This window comes from Antennarius striatus, chromosome 14, assembly GCF_040054535.1.
Source record: "Antennarius striatus isolate MH-2024 chromosome 14, ASM4005453v1, whole genome shotgun sequence".
NCBI lineage: Eukaryota > Metazoa > Chordata > Actinopteri > Lophiiformes > Antennariidae > Antennarius > Antennarius striatus.
This window is the reverse complement of record NC_090789.1, coordinates 13,472,711-13,491,557: the sequence shown is the minus strand read 5'-3', so window position 1 is coordinate 13,491,557 and position 18,847 is coordinate 13,472,711. Positions and strand designations below refer to the sequence as shown.

At 38.8% G+C, this 18,847-nt stretch overlaps 1 protein-coding gene across 1 annotated transcript; it reads left to right on the top strand.

Moving 5' to 3' along the window:
* Positions 1–2,232: 2,232 nt before the first annotated feature.
* Positions 2,233–18,786, top strand: LOC137607535 (brevican core protein-like). The gene is made up of 14 exons (XM_068333368.1): positions 2,233–2,396; positions 6,906–6,985; positions 7,156–7,533; positions 7,873–8,047; positions 8,285–8,412; positions 9,064–9,357; positions 9,445–10,272; positions 10,495–11,868; positions 14,917–15,024; positions 15,188–15,346; positions 15,427–15,509; positions 15,824–15,968; positions 16,082–16,264; positions 18,077–18,786. Exons 1-14 carry the CDS (start codon positions 2,377–2,379, stop codon positions 18,196–18,198), a joined length of 4,077 nt encoding a protein of 1,358 aa, XP_068189469.1. The 5' UTR covers positions 2,233–2,376; the 3' UTR covers positions 18,199–18,786.
* The last annotated feature ends 61 nt before the right edge of the window (positions 18,787–18,847 follow it).

The window sequence follows — 18,847 nt, the reverse complement described above, 5'->3', positions numbered from 1 at the left end:
CCTCAAAAGAATACCTGGTGGAACATTTTTTTGCTTTTTTCTTCCCATTCACACTTGCAGATGTTAATGTCTTTCTCAACTTTTACATGGTAAGGGGTAGGAAGAATGCCTGAAACTGGCATTTATACTTTGTGGTAACCTGACAGCAGGTCTGGTAACTCAGTTAAATGGAACCACTGAACATGACTCAAGCAGAATAATGACAGCATGCAATTAGAATTCAGCCTCTGCAGTTCAGCTGAGTCACATTTTACCTCTCCTCCACATAAGTTAATGAATACCACCTGATGGTGGCTGCACACATCCTCCATTCCTTTGCTAGCTGAGAGCAGAGTCTAGTCCAGAGCACCTAGTGAGCAGCAGCTCAGTTTGTTCATGTGCTCTCTAGGTGCCATCTTTCTCTACATTCTCTACATTTATCTACATTACTTGTATGTTTTCTGAGCAGATATGCATAGAAATGTAATAATAAAGACTTCAGATAATCATGGCTACTCATGGGAACATCTGAATACACTTTAAATCTAAATTTGAGTGTTCCTCTCAACTCACTTGCCGAACTAAACCCAGCTACAATATAATGATAGCATCTAATTACAGGCTGGTTGTTTGAAGATTGGTGGAAAATGTAATACTAGCTTGTATGCAGGTCGGAGGCATAGCTTGCATGCATGTTTAGCTGTGTTTGATCCACTTTAGTTGCTCTCAGTGAATTCTTGACTATGATCTCAATATGTTATGAACTACAGAGGAAGGTCTGCTCAGACTTTTCCCTTTATACTTTATTTCCTTCACCCAAACCTGATTTAGTGGTTTTATGTGCATTTTAATTAATTCTGTTAAATTTAGATCACAGAAAAAAAAAGCTAAAATTCTCATTGCAGTGGTGGTGAAAAGAATAATCCCTGTACTTGAGTAAAAGCATCCAAATAGTGATATGAAAATCATCCTTTATGAGTTGTGCATTCAGATATTACTTATGTAAAAGTTCAAAAGATAAGTACATTACCAATAAAATATAAAACAGAACGAGTCTCCTGAGGACTGGCTCATTTAAATACATCAGACTATTAACGGTACAAGAAGCACTTTTATCATGTCCCTGATCGACAGTAAGTGCAGCCATTTTTCATTATGTTCAATGCTGTGAGGAAGATTACTTTGAACCATTACTTCATATTGTGGAGTAATCAAAGTAAAACAACTGCAGATTTCAGTTAAGTGAAGTAAAAGGCATAGTTTTTTTTTTTGCTTTAAGCACAAGACTTCATGAAAATCTGTTGAGATATCCAGTGTCAAAACAAGCAAACGCACAATCATAAAATCACACTGTGATGTTTGAAGGATTCCTCAAACTGGTGCTGTTGCTGTAGCTGTGGTCTGCAGGTTCTAATTGATGGTGCTACAAAGTTCATTAAAAGGTTTTGTCACTGACATGATTGTGGAGGACATACCGCCAGCTCACCCCACTTAGAAATCAGGGCTGCACCATCAGAAGAAGCAAAACCGTAAAATATTATAAAGGCGGACCATGTAGCACCTTCTGCCAACACCCCAACACAAAGTATCTGTTCAATTTCATGTCACCCTCCCTTTCCTTTGTGTTCAAGTGTGTAAAATGATCTTTCTGCTTCTCTATAACCATCTTTTTTTTATTATTATGAACTTCTTTGGTTATTATATTTTAGTATTTAGATGTAAATGTGATTTTTAATATGAGTCATTGTCTTGTCCAGAGCAGATTTAATAAACTACCAGCTTCACCAAACTTATTAATTAATAGAAGTATTGCTTTCCCCCGTGTTCAGGTGACTCTGAAGGCTGATCATCGTGAATGTAACTCCGGGGACTCTTGTATAAATAAAATATGACGTTTGATCAGTCGTCTGGGGCCCCCAAGAGTCTGGGACTGCCACTGACTGCAGCAATAACACCTGCAGCAGCATCAGCGCCTTCTCCTGTGTGTCTCCATAGCGCTGACTCAACTCAAGTGTTTTTCCTCCACATGACGCTCGTTGCATCTGTAGTGCAGGTACACCTAAAATTAAAATGATCTCTTGAATGCGGGCTTCAGAAACAGCATGCAAAAATGACCCAGTCCTCCCTACTTATACATGCGCCATCTCATTCCGATTGTGGGTGAAAAAGTGGGCAGTTCAGTTCATGATGTTGGTGTCCAGGATTTTACATCAGTCTTCACTTTCTGTCAACTCCCTCCTTTCTGTCCCAGCCTCGGAGCCGGTCGGACGGGCAGCAGCTCCCTCTCACCTGCGCAGAGCCTCCGGAGCAGGACAGACGCACTGCAGCAAGCTGAGAGAAGGCGACGGAAAAATAGTTTTCTCAGCCAAGACAGAAATCCATCCTCCATCAGCTGAGATGCCTCAGAGAATAACCCGGTAGGTTTTTATGTGTTTGGGATGTTGGTGATGAATTGTGTAATTTTTGCGGTTCACCCGCATTTTCATGATAAATGGTCAAATCCTTGAAGTTAAATTCCCTTACCAGTTAATTATCTTATTGCTGCCATCAAAGGAGGTCTTCAGCTTGTGATGAATCATTTTTACCAGAAACATTCGTTTTTAAGAACTTACGCACTTTGTTTTGTCGGGTTTAACTTTTTTGTGGAGGTTTTTTTTGCTTTTCTTGCACAGTTGAAACTCACCCGCTGGGTTTCAGAGGATTAGGTTGCGGCTCATCTCTTTCTAGATGATTGTGGGTTGATGTGTGTGTGTGTGTGTGTGTGTGTGTGTGTGTGTGTGTGTGTGTGTGTGTGTGTGTGTGTGTGTGTGTGTGTGTGTGTTTTATACAGATGATTACAAACTGGCCCACATCTTCTATTTTACCATTCCTTCCATTAAAGCATGGATGCTGCTGAATGTAAGATTGCTCTTTTGACCAGGAGATACAAGAAGCCTTTTTTTTTTGCCATCAGTGTGCACTTAAGCACACAAGATGGTGTGTGTGTGTGTGTGTGTGTGTGTGTGTGCGTGTGTGTGTGTGTGTGTGCGTGTGCGTGTGTGTCTGTAAAAGACAGAAAGTAGCAGGTAGAGGGTCTGAGGTTTGAGAGGATGTTAAAAACACAAGTGCAACATGTGTTGGTGATGTTTCTTCTAGATAAGTCCCTGCATCATTATGCAATATGAGATAATATGTTCCAGAAGGCACCTCGATGAAAATTAAAAAAAAAAAAAAATTCAAATGGTTTATGAAAAAAATTTGTACTGTAATTGCAATTGTATTACATTAAACAAACAGCACAAAGGTCTAAAAATACAGCTCTGCTTCATCTTTGCTGCTCAATTTTTAATGCAGTGGCCTCACTTTAAACTAAAGTAAATCTGTAATGGGGCTCACCTCTACGAGAGTCCGGTCCCCTCTGCTGGTGAGGAATGGTGGGAACTGAAGAGGAACTAAAATGAGGGATAATGCATTCACTGTACTCGCTCTAGTCTTCACTGAGCGGGACTGGCATCTTCTGTGTTTGGTAGAAGTATTTTATGGTGGACTGTTATTCATGCCAGTGATGAATTCTGCAGCATAAGTTTTTGCTTGCTGATTATCTCTTCCGATACAAAGTGTGGTCATGAGAAAGGTGTCATCAGCGTAGATACAATTTTGGGATTATTTTTTCTTTTAAACCTTTGGTGGTATTACAAATACAGATATAATGAGACAGTTATTTGATATAAAGAAAAACATTTTTAAAAAATCAAATTAGCTTCAAGAAACTGTAATGTTGAGGAGAGGAATCTCTGAAAATATATGTCAAGACTGAGTCGCCAAACCCATAATTTACTAAATCATTATTAACTAACTTAAATACTGAGGATGTGTTAGTTCTGTCATTTGTGGTTTCTCTACAAAACAGTACATTAACATAGTTTATTGTCTGAATTAAAGAAAAAGGGAATCAGTCTGTTGGTTTCGATAAACTGTCACTCCTGGCAGTTATGTGTGAAAATTATTTCCATTCTCTTTTTCACACATGCCTCTGTGCTACAATCTTCTACTTCCTATTTTTATGAAACAATATGAAAAGGACTTGGCCGAGTTTGCAGTGATGAATCGTTGCTGTGAATAGGTTTAAAACTTGTCCGTTCCTTCAGAAACATCTGGTAGTCTAAATATTACATTTGAAAGTCTTTGATTTGGATAAGAAGGTGTGAAATACCAATTGAATGAATAAGAAGCGTGATGGACTGACAGATTAGTCAATGAAAGTTCACCTGACACCTCCACCAGATGTGTGAAAGGAAAAGCTGCTTTTATCTCTTAAAATTTTAGATACATTTAAAAAAAAAATAAAAAAATTAGACTCTTCATTTGTGTCAAAGCAGCTCCAGCTCATCTCTGCCGTATTTGTTTGACCTGGCTAAACTGGGACTAGCAGTCGTTTTCCAGCTTGTTGATAGAAATGGGTTTTGTCTGAGCCACCCACCAGATGTAGTCAAGTTGTAGCGGGGCTCTAATACTAACATTCACCTTTGCCTGCAGCTGCTTACTGTAGTTACTGAAGAGATCAGACTTAGTTTTGCATGTAATTAGCTGCAGTGTCTAGAGCTGTAAATGCAGTGGGTGGCATTGATTTTGGCTCAACTTGTATTCATAGTTACTCTCATTAAGGAAAAGAGTGCCTCTTGACAGTAAGGCCAAAGAAAAATGTGATGTAAATAAGATGCAATATAATCAGTTGCAATTAGGATTTTCTCCCTTGTCATCAAACTGAATGCACAAAGTCATACAAACGCACACTCTCACAACCAGCGTTTAAAACAGCCTGCGCCGTCTCAATACGGCCGTTACTTCCACACAAAGCCTGCTCCAGAGCCATTCCAAGTCTCTCCATCTTTGAAATGGAAGGAGAAAGAAAAGACAAAAAATCGAGCAAGTGTGCCAGTGTCCCGTCTTTTAATTTCTTCCAAGGCCTTTGTGTGGAAGTCGGTATGAAGTGAAAGCGCAGTGTGCAGCTGTCCTCCTGGCCCCCGCTTCGCTTTCTGTGAGGCGTTTTCTTGTCAAGAATACCAATAGTGATGCCAGCCCAGTGGAGTCCTCCCAGCTGGCGGAGGAAACAGACATCAATTATTCTACCATCAAAGAAGGCCATTTAATTTGACACGAGTTAGTGAGCTGCGTTTCTGCTGACTCATGCAAAAGATGTGTTTGTTATACAGAGAATTTGACAGCTGTGTGGCTCCAACTTTGGGCATATGAATTAGTTTCTGTTCATTCAGTTTATAAGCATAAATGACCAAGAAAACATGCAAATGATTAAGTGATGGACTGATTCCTGACCAATTATTTCATATTTAGAGTCATCATAATCTGTGAATTTTAACTGGATAAATTACAAATGTTATAATATTGATATTAATAAGTCTTTTAAGAAAAGTTTATACAATACCATATATATTATAGCGGTGTTAGATCAATTCCTTGATGTTAGAACACAAAAAAAACTTTTAGTTTTAGGTGCAAGAAGTCATGATATTCTTGCAAGTTTGGATGGCAACAATAAGTTGTTCCAAATCTACATTATTCAGTGATAGAGTTGGTATTAATCACTATATTGCACTTGTGTGGTACTTGGGTAATCTAAAATATTGATTAAATAACCTGAAACGAAAACCGTCAGCACAAAACTGTGTCACATTTGTGAATTTCACAGAACGACCCTGAGGAGTAATGTGGAACTGAAAGGCTGCTCTTTGTAAAGAACGATCCTTCACAGATCCATAACGGCTTCCTCAGAAGGTCGGGTGAGGTCATTGTGAGTCTGCCTGCCATGACTGTGGGGTTAATAACAGGGCCAGACTGGTGATGGAGAGCTGGCCGCTGTGCTGAAATGCCACGTCATTAACTCCCGGAGGTGATGAATAGCTTGTGGTTAGGAGTCTGTGTTCCCAGCCTGCATTTGAAAACTAGACAAGCTGCTCTTTCATGTTTCCTAGTTGAGCTTTGAGATTTCAATGACGTATAAGATTTGTGTTTTCATTGTTTTCTTATTGAGATTGTACTTCATGTGCTAGAATGTTTTCAGGATAAAGACCATTTCTGCCAGTAGTAGCAGGTTGCCACTTATGCAATCAACTTCACCACATTTGCCAGTAAATGTTTTGACTTTAATCTATGAGATGTAAAGCTTCATTCTGTTTATTTGTTTCCTTTTAAAAATCTAAATACATCTAAAACTTCTCTCTTAGCATGATTCTAATGCTGTTTCCTATTATATCTTATAATTTTGTGAATTTCCCAGCTTGGGATCAGTAGAATATATTTTTCTGTCTGCCTGCTCGCCTGTTCGTCTGTCCGCCTACCCAGTTTACATGTCAGGTATAATTCTGGGACGGATTGCTTTTCAAATTTGTGCGGACAACCTTGCTCCTTAGTAGATTCACATTGTGTATATCTACACAATAAAACATTTGTTACTTTTGTTTTTTTTATGCATTTCAAGTACCAGTTATGTTAGAATAGAGATACAAACAATATAACTCAAAAATATAATCAATTTGTTTGAAAACCAGACAATAAAAGGCTAAATGTTAGAACACCACAGTGTAACCTCGAGCCTGTCTTTTGAATATGTTGAAACGTTCAGACTAATGGATGCTCTGATGTAACACAAATTTGTGCAGGTTTGTTAACTTTAATATTGTAACAGGTCAGCGCCATTCATCTCCAGTCAAGCTGAACCAACACATGACACAACACATGACAAATCATATTAAAGATTAAACATGCATGAAATTAAAAAACTGGAATTACTGGTTAATAGAAATGATTTGTGTTATTCTTGTGCCCTTTCTATTTCCCTATACACTTATTTTGGGACTGCTTTATTAATTGTTATCTCTGTCATAATTTATTGAAGCTTACTTTTTACTGTGTCCTCTTTCTCTCCATAGACATGTCCAAATACTTCCACTTCTCAGTGCAGTCTGCCACCTCAGTCTGGCCTTCCCCACCCAAAGGCCATCTACATTTGGTACGTCCATGTCCATTTCACAGCTATCTCTAGTATTCATTTCTAGTATTCAGTCACTATCAGTTAGAACTAAAGAAGATAAGGGTGAATTTATTAAAAATAAGTTTTGGATCCATTCTTTTAAGGATAACTTAAAGTTCTGCTCTTTCTTCTGGTCTTTTCTTCTGCAGATAATGCCCAACAGCTTCACGTGAACATCCCCCAGTCAGGTCCAATCGCCGCCCCCCTGGGCGGCTCCGTCTCCATTCCCTGCCTGGTTTCTCTCTCTTCCACTCCTACCTACTCTTCCTCCTCCCCTGTTGCGCCCCGCGTCAAGTGGTCTGTGGTGTCCAATGGGGTGGAGACACAGATCTTGGTGGCACGTGGTGAAAGGGTGAAGGTGAATGAAGCGTACAAGGATCGCGTTGCCTGGCTCAACGATACATCATCCCCTGATGATCTGTCACTGTGGTTGGGAGACTTGCGCTCCAGTGACTCGGGTCACTATCGCTGTGAGGTGCAGAAGGGCCTTGAAGATGCCAGTGACCTTGTGCAGCTCAAGGTTAAAGGTAACACAATGAAATTTTTTTTCTAAAATTTCATTAGATTTCAGAATTATTTAACCAATGTGCAGGTGCAAAAATGTTGTAACAGATATTATGAGTATATTCCTGTTCCATAACATTGATTAATTTTATCATACGGATGGGCACGTTTGACATACGCAGCACAAATAGCTCTAATTTATTTTTTACAAATATTTCACAAATATTTTTCCAAAATGTATTATACTGTATATGCATTACGTATTTTAAGGAATTTTTTGGTCTATATTTTGTAGTGTGACACGCATTTATTCCAGGAGATCATTGTACAGTCTTAATATGAATGTGCATGTGTTTGTTTAGGGGTTGTATTCCATTATAGAGATGCTTCGGGCCGCTATGCGTTCTCCTTCCATCAGGCCCAGAGGGCTTGTGAAGCCATTGGGGCGCAAGTTGCCACTCCTGACCAACTCCTGGCGGCTTATTATGACGGCTATGAGCAGTGTGATGCTGGCTGGCTGGCAGACCAGTCTGTTAGGTATCTCATCACTCAAGTTAAATATGAGGGGGTATAACTTCAAGAATTTAGAGGGCATTGTAAATAGTCTCAACCAGTTGTAAAGATTAATACAGTGCAATATTCTAAGCCTATTTCAATATTTTTATGCCCAAGTTACATTTTTGTCCCTTGAAAAGAATCAGATATTTAGAATTTATTTTTATTTTAAAGTCAAATATTCTCTGTTCCCACTGATTATTATTATTCTTTTTACAGGTATCCAATCCAAGTGCCCCGTCATGGATGTTATGGAGACATGGATGGCCAACCGGGACTGAGAAACTATGGCACAATGGATCCACATGATCAATACGATGTTTATTGTTATGTGGAACAAATGAATGGTATGAATAATGTTAGTAATCTCTACAACTAAAGCCAAAATCATGCTAGATTTTGCAGGTCAGTGACTAAGAGCAGATTAGCTAGTCTGATTTAAACAGCACTCTGTAGATTAAACCTCTCCTGACAATTCTACACATTTATTTCACTCTCCTAACCCCTGCCTCGCCCCTCACTAAGTTTCATGTAAATCAGCTCAGTGATTTTAGAATATTTGGATAAAAAGCCATCTAACAATGTCAAAGAAAACAGAAAACAATGTCTCGATCTGTCCTTTTATCTCGAGCCATGCTCCACACAAAATCCATACTCCATACTGATGCATGGAAATCAATTCAGTAGATTTTTTTGTAATCCTGTGATCCTTCTGGTGATCTCCTGATAGCCAGACAAATGTCATGTGCAGTCCAACATATAATGTATGCCCTCAAAGAAGAAGAAGTTAAAAGCTAAAATTGGTCAGTTCTATCTGTGAAGAAAATCTGCCACTTGAGATTTTTATACGCACAAAAAAAATAAAAATAAAAAGTATATATATATATATATATATATATATATATAATAAATAAATAGATAAATAAATAAATAAATAAGTAAATAAAAACTTCAGTTCAGTGCTATAAGATAAAATAAAAATATTCTTTGTTTTGTAGGGGAGGTGTTTCATGACTCTGTTCCACAGCAGTTGTCGTTTGCTGAAGCTCAGTCGTACTGCAGAGCAGCAGGAGCAGAGCTGGCTACAACTGCACAGCTATACTTGGCATGGAGTGAAGGTGTGGACTATTGCAGCCCTGGCTGGCTGTCTGATGGAAGTGTTCGCTACCCCATCACAAACCCCAGAGACCGTTGTGGAGGTCCTCTGCCAGGCGTCAAAACCATGTACCGCTTTGTTAACCAAACTGGCTTCCCGGATCCATCCAGCCTTCATGATGTTTACTGCTTCAAAGGTGAGGGTGCCTCAAAACGTTCTTGTGCATAAAACAGTTTTTAATTTGTAAAAATAGAATTTTTAATTACTTATTTGTCCCTTGCAGACGATACAAATATTCATGCCGACTCTATCATGAACCATGCGGCCACAGAAAACAAGGAAATTGGGCAGGATGTTGTTATTCTAACAGAAACAGATGAAGAACTGCAACTGAACGAACATGAAGAACATGTAGAGCTCAAAGCTCAAAGAGTGGTTGAATCATTTCCTCTGTTTCTCGGCCTTTATACAGAGGAAAGCCTGGTTGAAACACACCCAACAGCTACATCAGGCACAACAGAGTCTTCCCTCACCATTACACCTCAAGCAGACCTCCCTCAGCCACTGGATGAACTTTCACCTCATACAGAAATGACTTTTGACTCACAGCAACCCACAGAGCTGATGGACATCATCAGCACCACAGAAACCCACGAACACTTGGCGTTTCTGCCAAGTGGCAACAATAAGACAGATTCCCACTACAATAACGTGACAATTAGCCATTCTGAGCCTGAAAGCACCACAGGGTTACTCGAGTCATTACATGAACCAAATAACCAGACAGTTACAGACATAAACACACACCCATCTGAGAGGCCAGAGAATTCCCAAGAAATACGAGAAACAAACTGGAATTCTATCACACCTCCAGCCAATTACAGCGAAACAGACAGCAATCATACTCATGACAAAAGTTTCTGGGATATGGTCCCAATAACTCGTGACTCCTTGAATCATGAGAGCCAGGAGGAGACAGTAGTGGAAGATCATGTGCAGATGTTTCTGTCAACTCAGGCTTCAAATGTAGAAGAACCTGTTACAAAACCAGCACAAACTACAACATGGACGAAGTTGACTCCTGTGGATAATTTGGGAGATATTTCTGCAGGTATGTCAAATGTGATTTTGAATTTGAAGTATTTGAAGTATTCCAAACAATATGTGAAAATTACTGTAGATTCTTTTCTGTCAAGTCAAGAAGTAGATGGGAAGGTAGAAGTATAATTTTTATGCTCCAAGTCTTACTGATTCTCATCCTACTCTCAGCAAAGAAGCATTAACTTTAGTGAATGTTTTAACTACTTGAAATCTCTTTGATGCTGTTTTCCAGAGAGTGACCGTGATGCAGTCAGCTTCATCCCCACGTCAGAGGTCTCAATTTCTAACTTCACTACTCATCCCTCACCTTCTGCTTCAGCATTTAGCATTCCTGCTGAGACTCATACTGCACTACCAAATCTGGTGTCCTCGTTTGGGTCAAGCCAGTCTGACAAAGAGGACCTGAATATCTTTTCCACGGTGTCACAGTTGTGGGAGCCCTCTGTCTGGAGACAAGAAGGAAGCACAAGCTTAGAAATGGAAGAAAGTGAAGAAAATCAGCAGCACCAGATAAAGTCTGAAGACAGCCTTGTCCCTGGAGTAACTTTAGGCACCCCTGAATCTCCAGAGGAATTGAACACATCTCAGTTTCCCACTGATGCAACCACAGCCCAGTATGAAACGGCAGACTACAGAGTATACTTGGGCATTGCAACAGTTGATTATGAAGAGGCAAGTGGACATGAATCAGGTGCAACTGTGATCTCTGTAGAAGACATGACTGTTATTACAACTACTGAAGCAGACACTACATTCAACCAAATCACTGAAGAGGCAATTAAAGTTAACCTAACCCTTGAAGAAGCAGGGGGAGCTGAAGTTTCATTTTCCTTGGAAGATGGCGATAATGTTGTCCCAACCCTTGCCCTTGATGAAGAAGCTTATGCTGTCTCAACACTTGGGGTAGAAGCTAATATTACCCAAAGTATTACAGAAGAAACTAAAACTGTTGCTGGTGATAAAACCGTAAACGTTTCCCCAAGTCATGAGGAAAGAACAACCATTTCCCCTGATATTACTTTTAAAGATGATGCTAAAGGTGCAACAACTAATATTGTCCAAACAGTTGCCCAAATGAAAACAAGTATTGCCCCAAATATTGAAAAGGAAGCTGGCATTACACCGGCCCTTGAAAAAGAAGCCGGTGTTACCTTGGTCCTTGAAGAAAAAGCTGGATCTGTCTCAGCTACTGAGGAGGACTTTCACATCTTTCCTGTCAGTTCGCAAACATCGAACTGGACTTTGATGACAACCACAGCTGAACCCCTAGAGTCTGTAAATTATCTTGAGTACAGCAGAAGAATTTCCCCCATCACTTCCACATCAGCTCCCAAATCCTCCTCAAGCACAAAACCCTCTCCTGCTGCCACGGAGACAACAACTTCTCCCAGTACAACTGCAAAGCCCTGGTCTGAACGCACCTGGAGCCCGATCACCTCAATATCTACGGTTTCTCACAAGACGACCGAGCCACAGAGGGTGACAGCCTTCATACCACCAGTGGATCAAGGTCTGGTAGATGTTGAGTTTAGTGTCACCCAGCCGCCCACCCTGCTTAACCTGCCTAATGAGAGGGCAGCTGTAGGCGGTACAGGGAAAGCTTCAGGTAATGTTAAAGCCACTCTCATCAGCCTAACCGTCCTCCTCTTGCAACTCGATGCAATGACACACTAAAATAAAATCCATGGTCTGTCTTCTGCCCCAGACTGCCTTTGTTCCATTTTCCGTAAAATGTCTCCCCTCCTTTTCCAATGACTTCCCACGTTTGCCTCACCTCAAAAATCCCTCTCACCCTTCTGACTCCTCCCACTTCACCTTAAAACTCTCCTCACTTTTTCCCTTGTGACCTCACATCCCTTCTGGAGAAGTTGTCATTTGACATTTGTCAACGGTCCAGTCTTGTTTTGCATGTTATTTTCTGTCTCATCATGATTGACCACTGTGAAGTAATGGAATTTAGAGGTTTGACTTCAAACAGGGGTTTCCGTACATTTCCTACAATGATTTTCTGCCATGGTGATGGTCTTTTTGGATTTATTTGCACATAATATATCGCCTCACTGCACAGCTACTGTCACTTTCATTTTCTCCCCATAACTTGTTGTTGCACATATTTTAACATTGATTAGACAAAGGAATCCTTTTCTGAAATAGAGTTTATGATATTTAATGTTCGCATCTGTTTCAAAAATTTAACTTATCTCATTGACTGTCAGATCCATATTACTATGAACAAAGTAACATAGTGATTTAGGCCATTAGTTGGCTCTGCTGGTAGGGCACATTACTAGACACGGCTCTTCTTTGGGTGACTTATTGTAAACATTGTGACATGAGTTACAGCTTGCAGCATTTATTGCTAGCTTCTCTAATTTTGTAAAAGCACAAGAGTGTTTGTACATTAATAAGCACAAACTCTTTAAATTGTTGTTGATTTTTTTTTAATGTTTCATGAATGGATGGATTGATGTTTTATATTCTAATGTTTAATCATAATGTTACAAAATGTGTATCAGTTTTGTATATTCAGGTGTAAGAATGATAAATCACTAATCTGTTTATTTCTTGTCTCACCGTTAAATCTTTATTTTTTTCTTAATTGCACTCTATGTCTTATCGTATGATTTTTACTAAAGATCTTATCATTTTAATTTATAACAAGTCTTATTATTTGAAGTCAGGGATGGATAGAGGAATGGGTCATGTTTTGCTTCCGGAGCACAAATCAAGAAGGGTAAAATATTACTTTACAAAACTTTCTGAAGTTGTCTTTTTTTTTGGTTTATTTAGGAGCTTTTATCAGTTTAATTTCTACTGTTACAAGAGTTACTAATTAGACTGAGGCCCATTCTGTGGGATCTATCACATGTGGGTTACTGGTACATTTTTCCACAGAGATTTATGGACACATCTTCCATGAACTGGAGAGATACATTTGCTAGCCTTCTTCTCACCTCATTGACAGCTATGATAATGGACACTGTGTGTCTAATGGTTTAACTCACCAACTATGTTTTGACATTTAAGACATTATATCTCGAAATATATTAGTTTCTTTAAATAAGGTTTTAGGCAACATTATAGAACAGGCAAATTTAAAAGGGTATTGCTTATGAAGACAGTCAATGAAGCACACACAACCTTCAATATGTACATTCACAATCTCTAATGTATATAAACTTCCCAACAGATACCTTTTTTCATCAGCCAGATAATGCATGCAGAGGCCTTTTGCTATTCTTTTGCAATCAATCTTGACTAGAGCTTCTCAATCAAAGCTTAATTTGATGCGCATATATAGAGGAAAGAGATAAATGGCAATTTATTATGTTCTGCTGTGTGAATGACACAATAAAACAAGAAACTATGCAGAGTGTTTGGACAAATGAATGAGTACGTAATTGTTGTGGTTGAATTTGAAAACATAAAAAACAAAATCCTTGATTATTGTAGAGATGGCAACACAAAATAAAAGGTTACAAAGTTACACTTTTACAGTATATGATTTTCATTCCACTTTTGTGAAGCAGGATTGAGCTTCCATACATGTACTCTGACAAATGAGAGAGGTTTGTATGTCGTATAATGATAGACACCACAGGGTTCTTGTTAGCAGGATGACAGGAGAAACAAATCCATTCATTTATCCATTCTGTATAGTGTTTTGCTTCGGTTTGGAAATACGTACCGATAATGAATCTTACTTTACCAATTACAAAAGAACAGCAGCAACTCTTTTTATTCAAGAAACTAGAGTACAGTACTACACTCTAGAACAGACACTTTATTCAAAGTCAACAAATATTTCTTTGTGCATCATTACTATCGATAAAATTACTAACTTTTTGACAAAATCATACCCCAATCTTGAGTCATATGAAAAAGTAATGTAGTATGAATACATGAGGGAACATTACATTACCAATTACTTTACTGAAAACAAATGTGCATACAATTTTTTAGAGAATTAGTAGTCTGTTTGAATACAGGCTGAGACACAGATCAGATATTATCTGAAACAGATTTCATAAGTACAGGATTTTTCCAATATTTAGCACATCGACCTAAATTGTATGAGTAAAGTATAGATCCTGTTAAATAGTTATAAAGGAAACTTATTAGAGTCTCTTAGGTTTTTCTGTCTTTTTAAAGCTCTTTGGGAGCCATATAAACTAGTCACACAGAGTTATTGAGACTTGCACATTTGAAAGTTATAATATGAAGAAAGTACAAGAAGACAGAAAGAAAGGAGCGCTGCAAACAAGATATACATTTTCATGACAAAGACAGAAAACAACCTGAAGAGTTTGACCTCATGTGACCTTCTGAAGTTTGTCCTCTGCTGCCATCTACCGGATCAAATGCATCCTGATGCTTCAACATAGCATCTGGAGACATGTCTCTCTTTTTTTTTTAATTTAAAAGAAATGTGTGAAATGACTTCCATTATTACAAATACAGAGATTCATCCAATGTTTATCAGTGTATGCAGTTCACTAATACACACACATTGTTTTGAAAATCTTTTTAATGCAGCAAAGATGTTTTTTGTTTATATTCATACAGAAACAACTCTATAATAAAATATAGACTGTGGATCCTTCTTACAGGAAGTTTCCACAGCATAATAATTTTGCTGCTCCTTTTGTTTCAGACGCCTGTGTTGAGGACCCCTGCCTCAATGGTGGCACTTGCACCGACCAAGAGGGATTGATTAAATGTCTATGTTTGCCAACATATGGAGGAGAGTATTGTCAGACTGGTGAGTGCTTTTCCTTTCTTGCACTGGAAATAGCTTTTGGGTTTTCAATCAAGCTGCTAGCTCTTTTAGATAAAGAAGAATTGTCTGCAGTTGTCTGCAGTTGTCTGCAGCACTGTGAGCTCTGGAGAGGCATCCAACGTTTTTTGATTGTGTTTGTTTTCAGACATGGAGGAATGTGAACCAGGTTGGGATAAGTTCCAGGGGTTCTGTTACCGACACTTCAGCCAGCGTCTGAGCTGGGAAGTCGCAGAGCAGCACTGTCGTATGCTGGGAGCTCATCTGGTATCCATCATGACCCCTGAGGAGCAGGGTTACCTGAACAGTAGGCTTTGTGGTTTATCCCCAATGAGTGATTTATTTGTTCCTGAAAGACTGCATATAATTCCTGACTGTCCTCACCAGGCAACTACAAGGAATACCAGTGGACCGGTTTGAATGATAAGACCATCGAGGATGATTTCCGCTGGTCTGATGGCAACCCACTGGTGAGCAATCAAAACAAACACAGTTGACTGTAGGTTTTCAGTTCGAAGAAACATGAATGAAAAAAGGTTCCAAATTTGATCTCCTTGCTGTACCTTTATGATAGTTGTCTGATCCCTATAATGGTAAGGTGCTGATAGACCTTCCTGTTACTAACATCACATCTTGTTAACATCATATCAGATACGATACATGAGGAAAGAATTGTCTCGAAATATTAACCTTTTTGTTTAGAGAAATGTAATTCACTACAAAAAAGTGTCTTTTTATAAATATTTGGTTGGTTTACCCATGTCTGTTGTCTCTATGCCTTCAGCTGTATGAGAACTGGTACAGGGGGCAACCAGACAGCTATTTTCTATCTGGTGAAGATTGTGTGGTGATGGTGTGGCATGATGACGGGCGCTGGAGTGACGTACCGTGCAACTACAATCTTCCATATACCTGCAAGAAAAGCACCTGTGAGTAAAAGGAAGTGTCTTTGGTTTCAGCTCCTCTGTTTAGTCGTTTTGGGGTGATGCATTTTCATATTTCTTAAACAGTGGCGATTTAAAGTATCTTAAATTTCCAACAGCCTCATGTGGTCCGCCACCCAAAGTTCGACATGCCTCCATATTTGGAAAAGTTCGACAAAGATATGAAACCAATGCAGTTGTGCGTTATCACTGCATTCTGGGCTTCCGTCAGAGAAGATATCCTCTCATTAAGTGTCTGCCTGGAGGCAGGTGGGAGACGCCTCAGATCCTCTGCATCTCCGGTAAGAGAAAAGGTCTTTGTTGCTTCAAAACCACATGGAGTTCAATTAATGTTAGTCCCACAAAGCAGACATTCTTAATCATTCAACAATATTTTGTGTTTCTTTTCCAAAATGATATATGCTGTAATACAGGGGTGCTCAATGTGTTGAGCAACAAGTTAGTTAGTGAGTTACCTGCAATTTTTAGCCCTGTCTTAGTATAAAAATGAGTGAGGGAGCTGGACCAAGTAAGAACACAAAAAACCTGTGACCACCTGGAAAAACAGCTGTAGACGTGACGATTACGGTCATCTCGTTTACAAGAAAATGGATGGAAATAGAGGATCATAAAAACACTATTTGCAATTTGTACCCTTTATTTCCTCAATTCAAGGAGAGAGAAGAGTCTGGGAGATAAGAAATAGCAAAGCAGTGAGGCAGATCCAGAAGACTTAGAGAGAGAGCAGCACTCAGGCCACCAAACCAGAATGGTTTAGATGGAGAGAGATAGAGAGACAGAGAGAGAGGGACAGAAAGACAGGGACGATAAATCGAAATCTTTTCTGAAAGCAAATGCACTGATCCGCTGTCCCAGGACTGTGGATATCATCCATTGTCCCTCGTTTGTAGCTCTTACCTAATTTTTGGCCGCCACTCCTGGCTGAAAATCACAAATGCCTTTGGTGGCCTTTTCACACAAGTCTAACTTACGGCCTTTTGGTCTTATGTTTCCTCTTCCTTTCATTCATTCATTGATTTTCTATACCCGCGTCTTCTGACTTTCTCTTCCTATAAAAAAGAAAAGAAAAGAAAAGACAAAAGATAGTGGAAGGAACTAATGAAATAAGAATACAAGAGGAGTAATTCTCCCTTCCTTGTGCTGTGTTGTCCACTTACACCTCTTGACATACATTTATAAGAATAACATATTCTCTGACATCTTAGAAGAAAAATAAGCAAATTATGGTCTTCCAGTTTTTGCCACGACCACAGAAGTCAGATTTTATAGGGCCTGTGTGTTATGTCCAAACAACTAGCTCATGCGATTTGCTATTTACAAAGCTAACATTAATATTGGTTTAGGCTGGCATATGGCTACATGGCTTATTTATACCTAGTTTTATAAACATGCTGCCAGGTGATTTCCACACATTGGTCTGTGATCTTTGCCTTGTTGCATAATAGAATAGCTCTGTTGATGTCACAGTAAGGTTTCTGTGACATCTGCTAGGCAAATAATAAATGAAATCATAATAAGTGCAATAAAGAAATGATTGTTTAATTGCGTAATTCTCTGCAATGTCAGATTCTAGCTTACCTCATGAAGTCATGGCAACATACAAACCCCCTCAAGATCTGACTCTAGACAGTCCCTGTTAAAAACTATTCCATTACTGCATTAAACAAAATAATAAAAGGGGAGGCTGAGAGTTATAAACTGACAGGAGTGATGTACTGTCTGATATTAATAATAAACTTTATGCAAAATCTGTTATGCTGGTTCCAACCCATTGATAGCCTTCTAAACACATAAAGAACCTTGATCTAATCCTTAAATCTGTTCTAGGAGATCCCTGAAGAGATTTAAGGATTAGATCAACACTAGTGGCTTTCCCCTCCTTGTTTTAGTAAAACATCTAGCAGCCCACTCAGTAAATCAAAGCCTATAATTACCTCCACTGGGATGCCAGTTACAGCAAAAATCATTCCACTAATCAAATCTGTTTGAATGTTTTTTAAAAAGTCTATGGGATATTATAAATCATCATATGTATTTCTCATTTTTTATTTTTACCTCTGGAATCTTGAAAATTGTTTTTGTAAACCTTTCAGAAGCTGGAGCTCAACCTCAACTCTCTGAAGTGGCATCACAGACCGGCTCTGAGTTTGATGCCACTGAAGATGATCTTGAAGCCACTAAGGAGACACTGCAGTACTGGGATATCAGGTTTTAGATCCCCCCTGCTTTCTCTGTCTTTTTCTGTTAAACTTTGCTGTTGTAATATGACGAGAGGATGTAAGAAATGCTTTTGCCAATGACAAGATGAACTGCAGTCATGTCAACACAGTTTTGCTCTGAGTGCACAGATGACTTCATTTTCGAAAGAGTTCAATGTTGTTGTGCTTGATTTTCTTTTAATTTTGGTCATAATATTTTTAAGAATTTAAAAATGTTGAGAACTGCAGGATGAAAAAGATGTTGAAGTGATTGCTGATGAGTCACTTTCACGAAAACACACCATAAATTCCTGACCAATTCTGTGTGACCTACCTGAGAGGTAGTTTTTATAAAATGGTGCTAATATGTCTCAAAGAACTTTGTACGAGATATCTTTCTTCAAACAATCTAAAACGGCACAAAGTGGATCTGAACAATAGTTAACAAATACTGTACATATCTTAGTTTCCACCTGTGATTTTAAGCCACTTTTTCCTGGGAGAAACATTATGTTCTCCAGACACAGTTTTGTTCATCAGCTTTATGTTATAATAAAGTTTTGTAGAACAAAACAATGAATAAAATTTCTCTTGTTTTACCTTTATACTAAGTGTATGCCCTTTACATGACTGATACTGACCACACTAGCATTTATACTGTTTTGA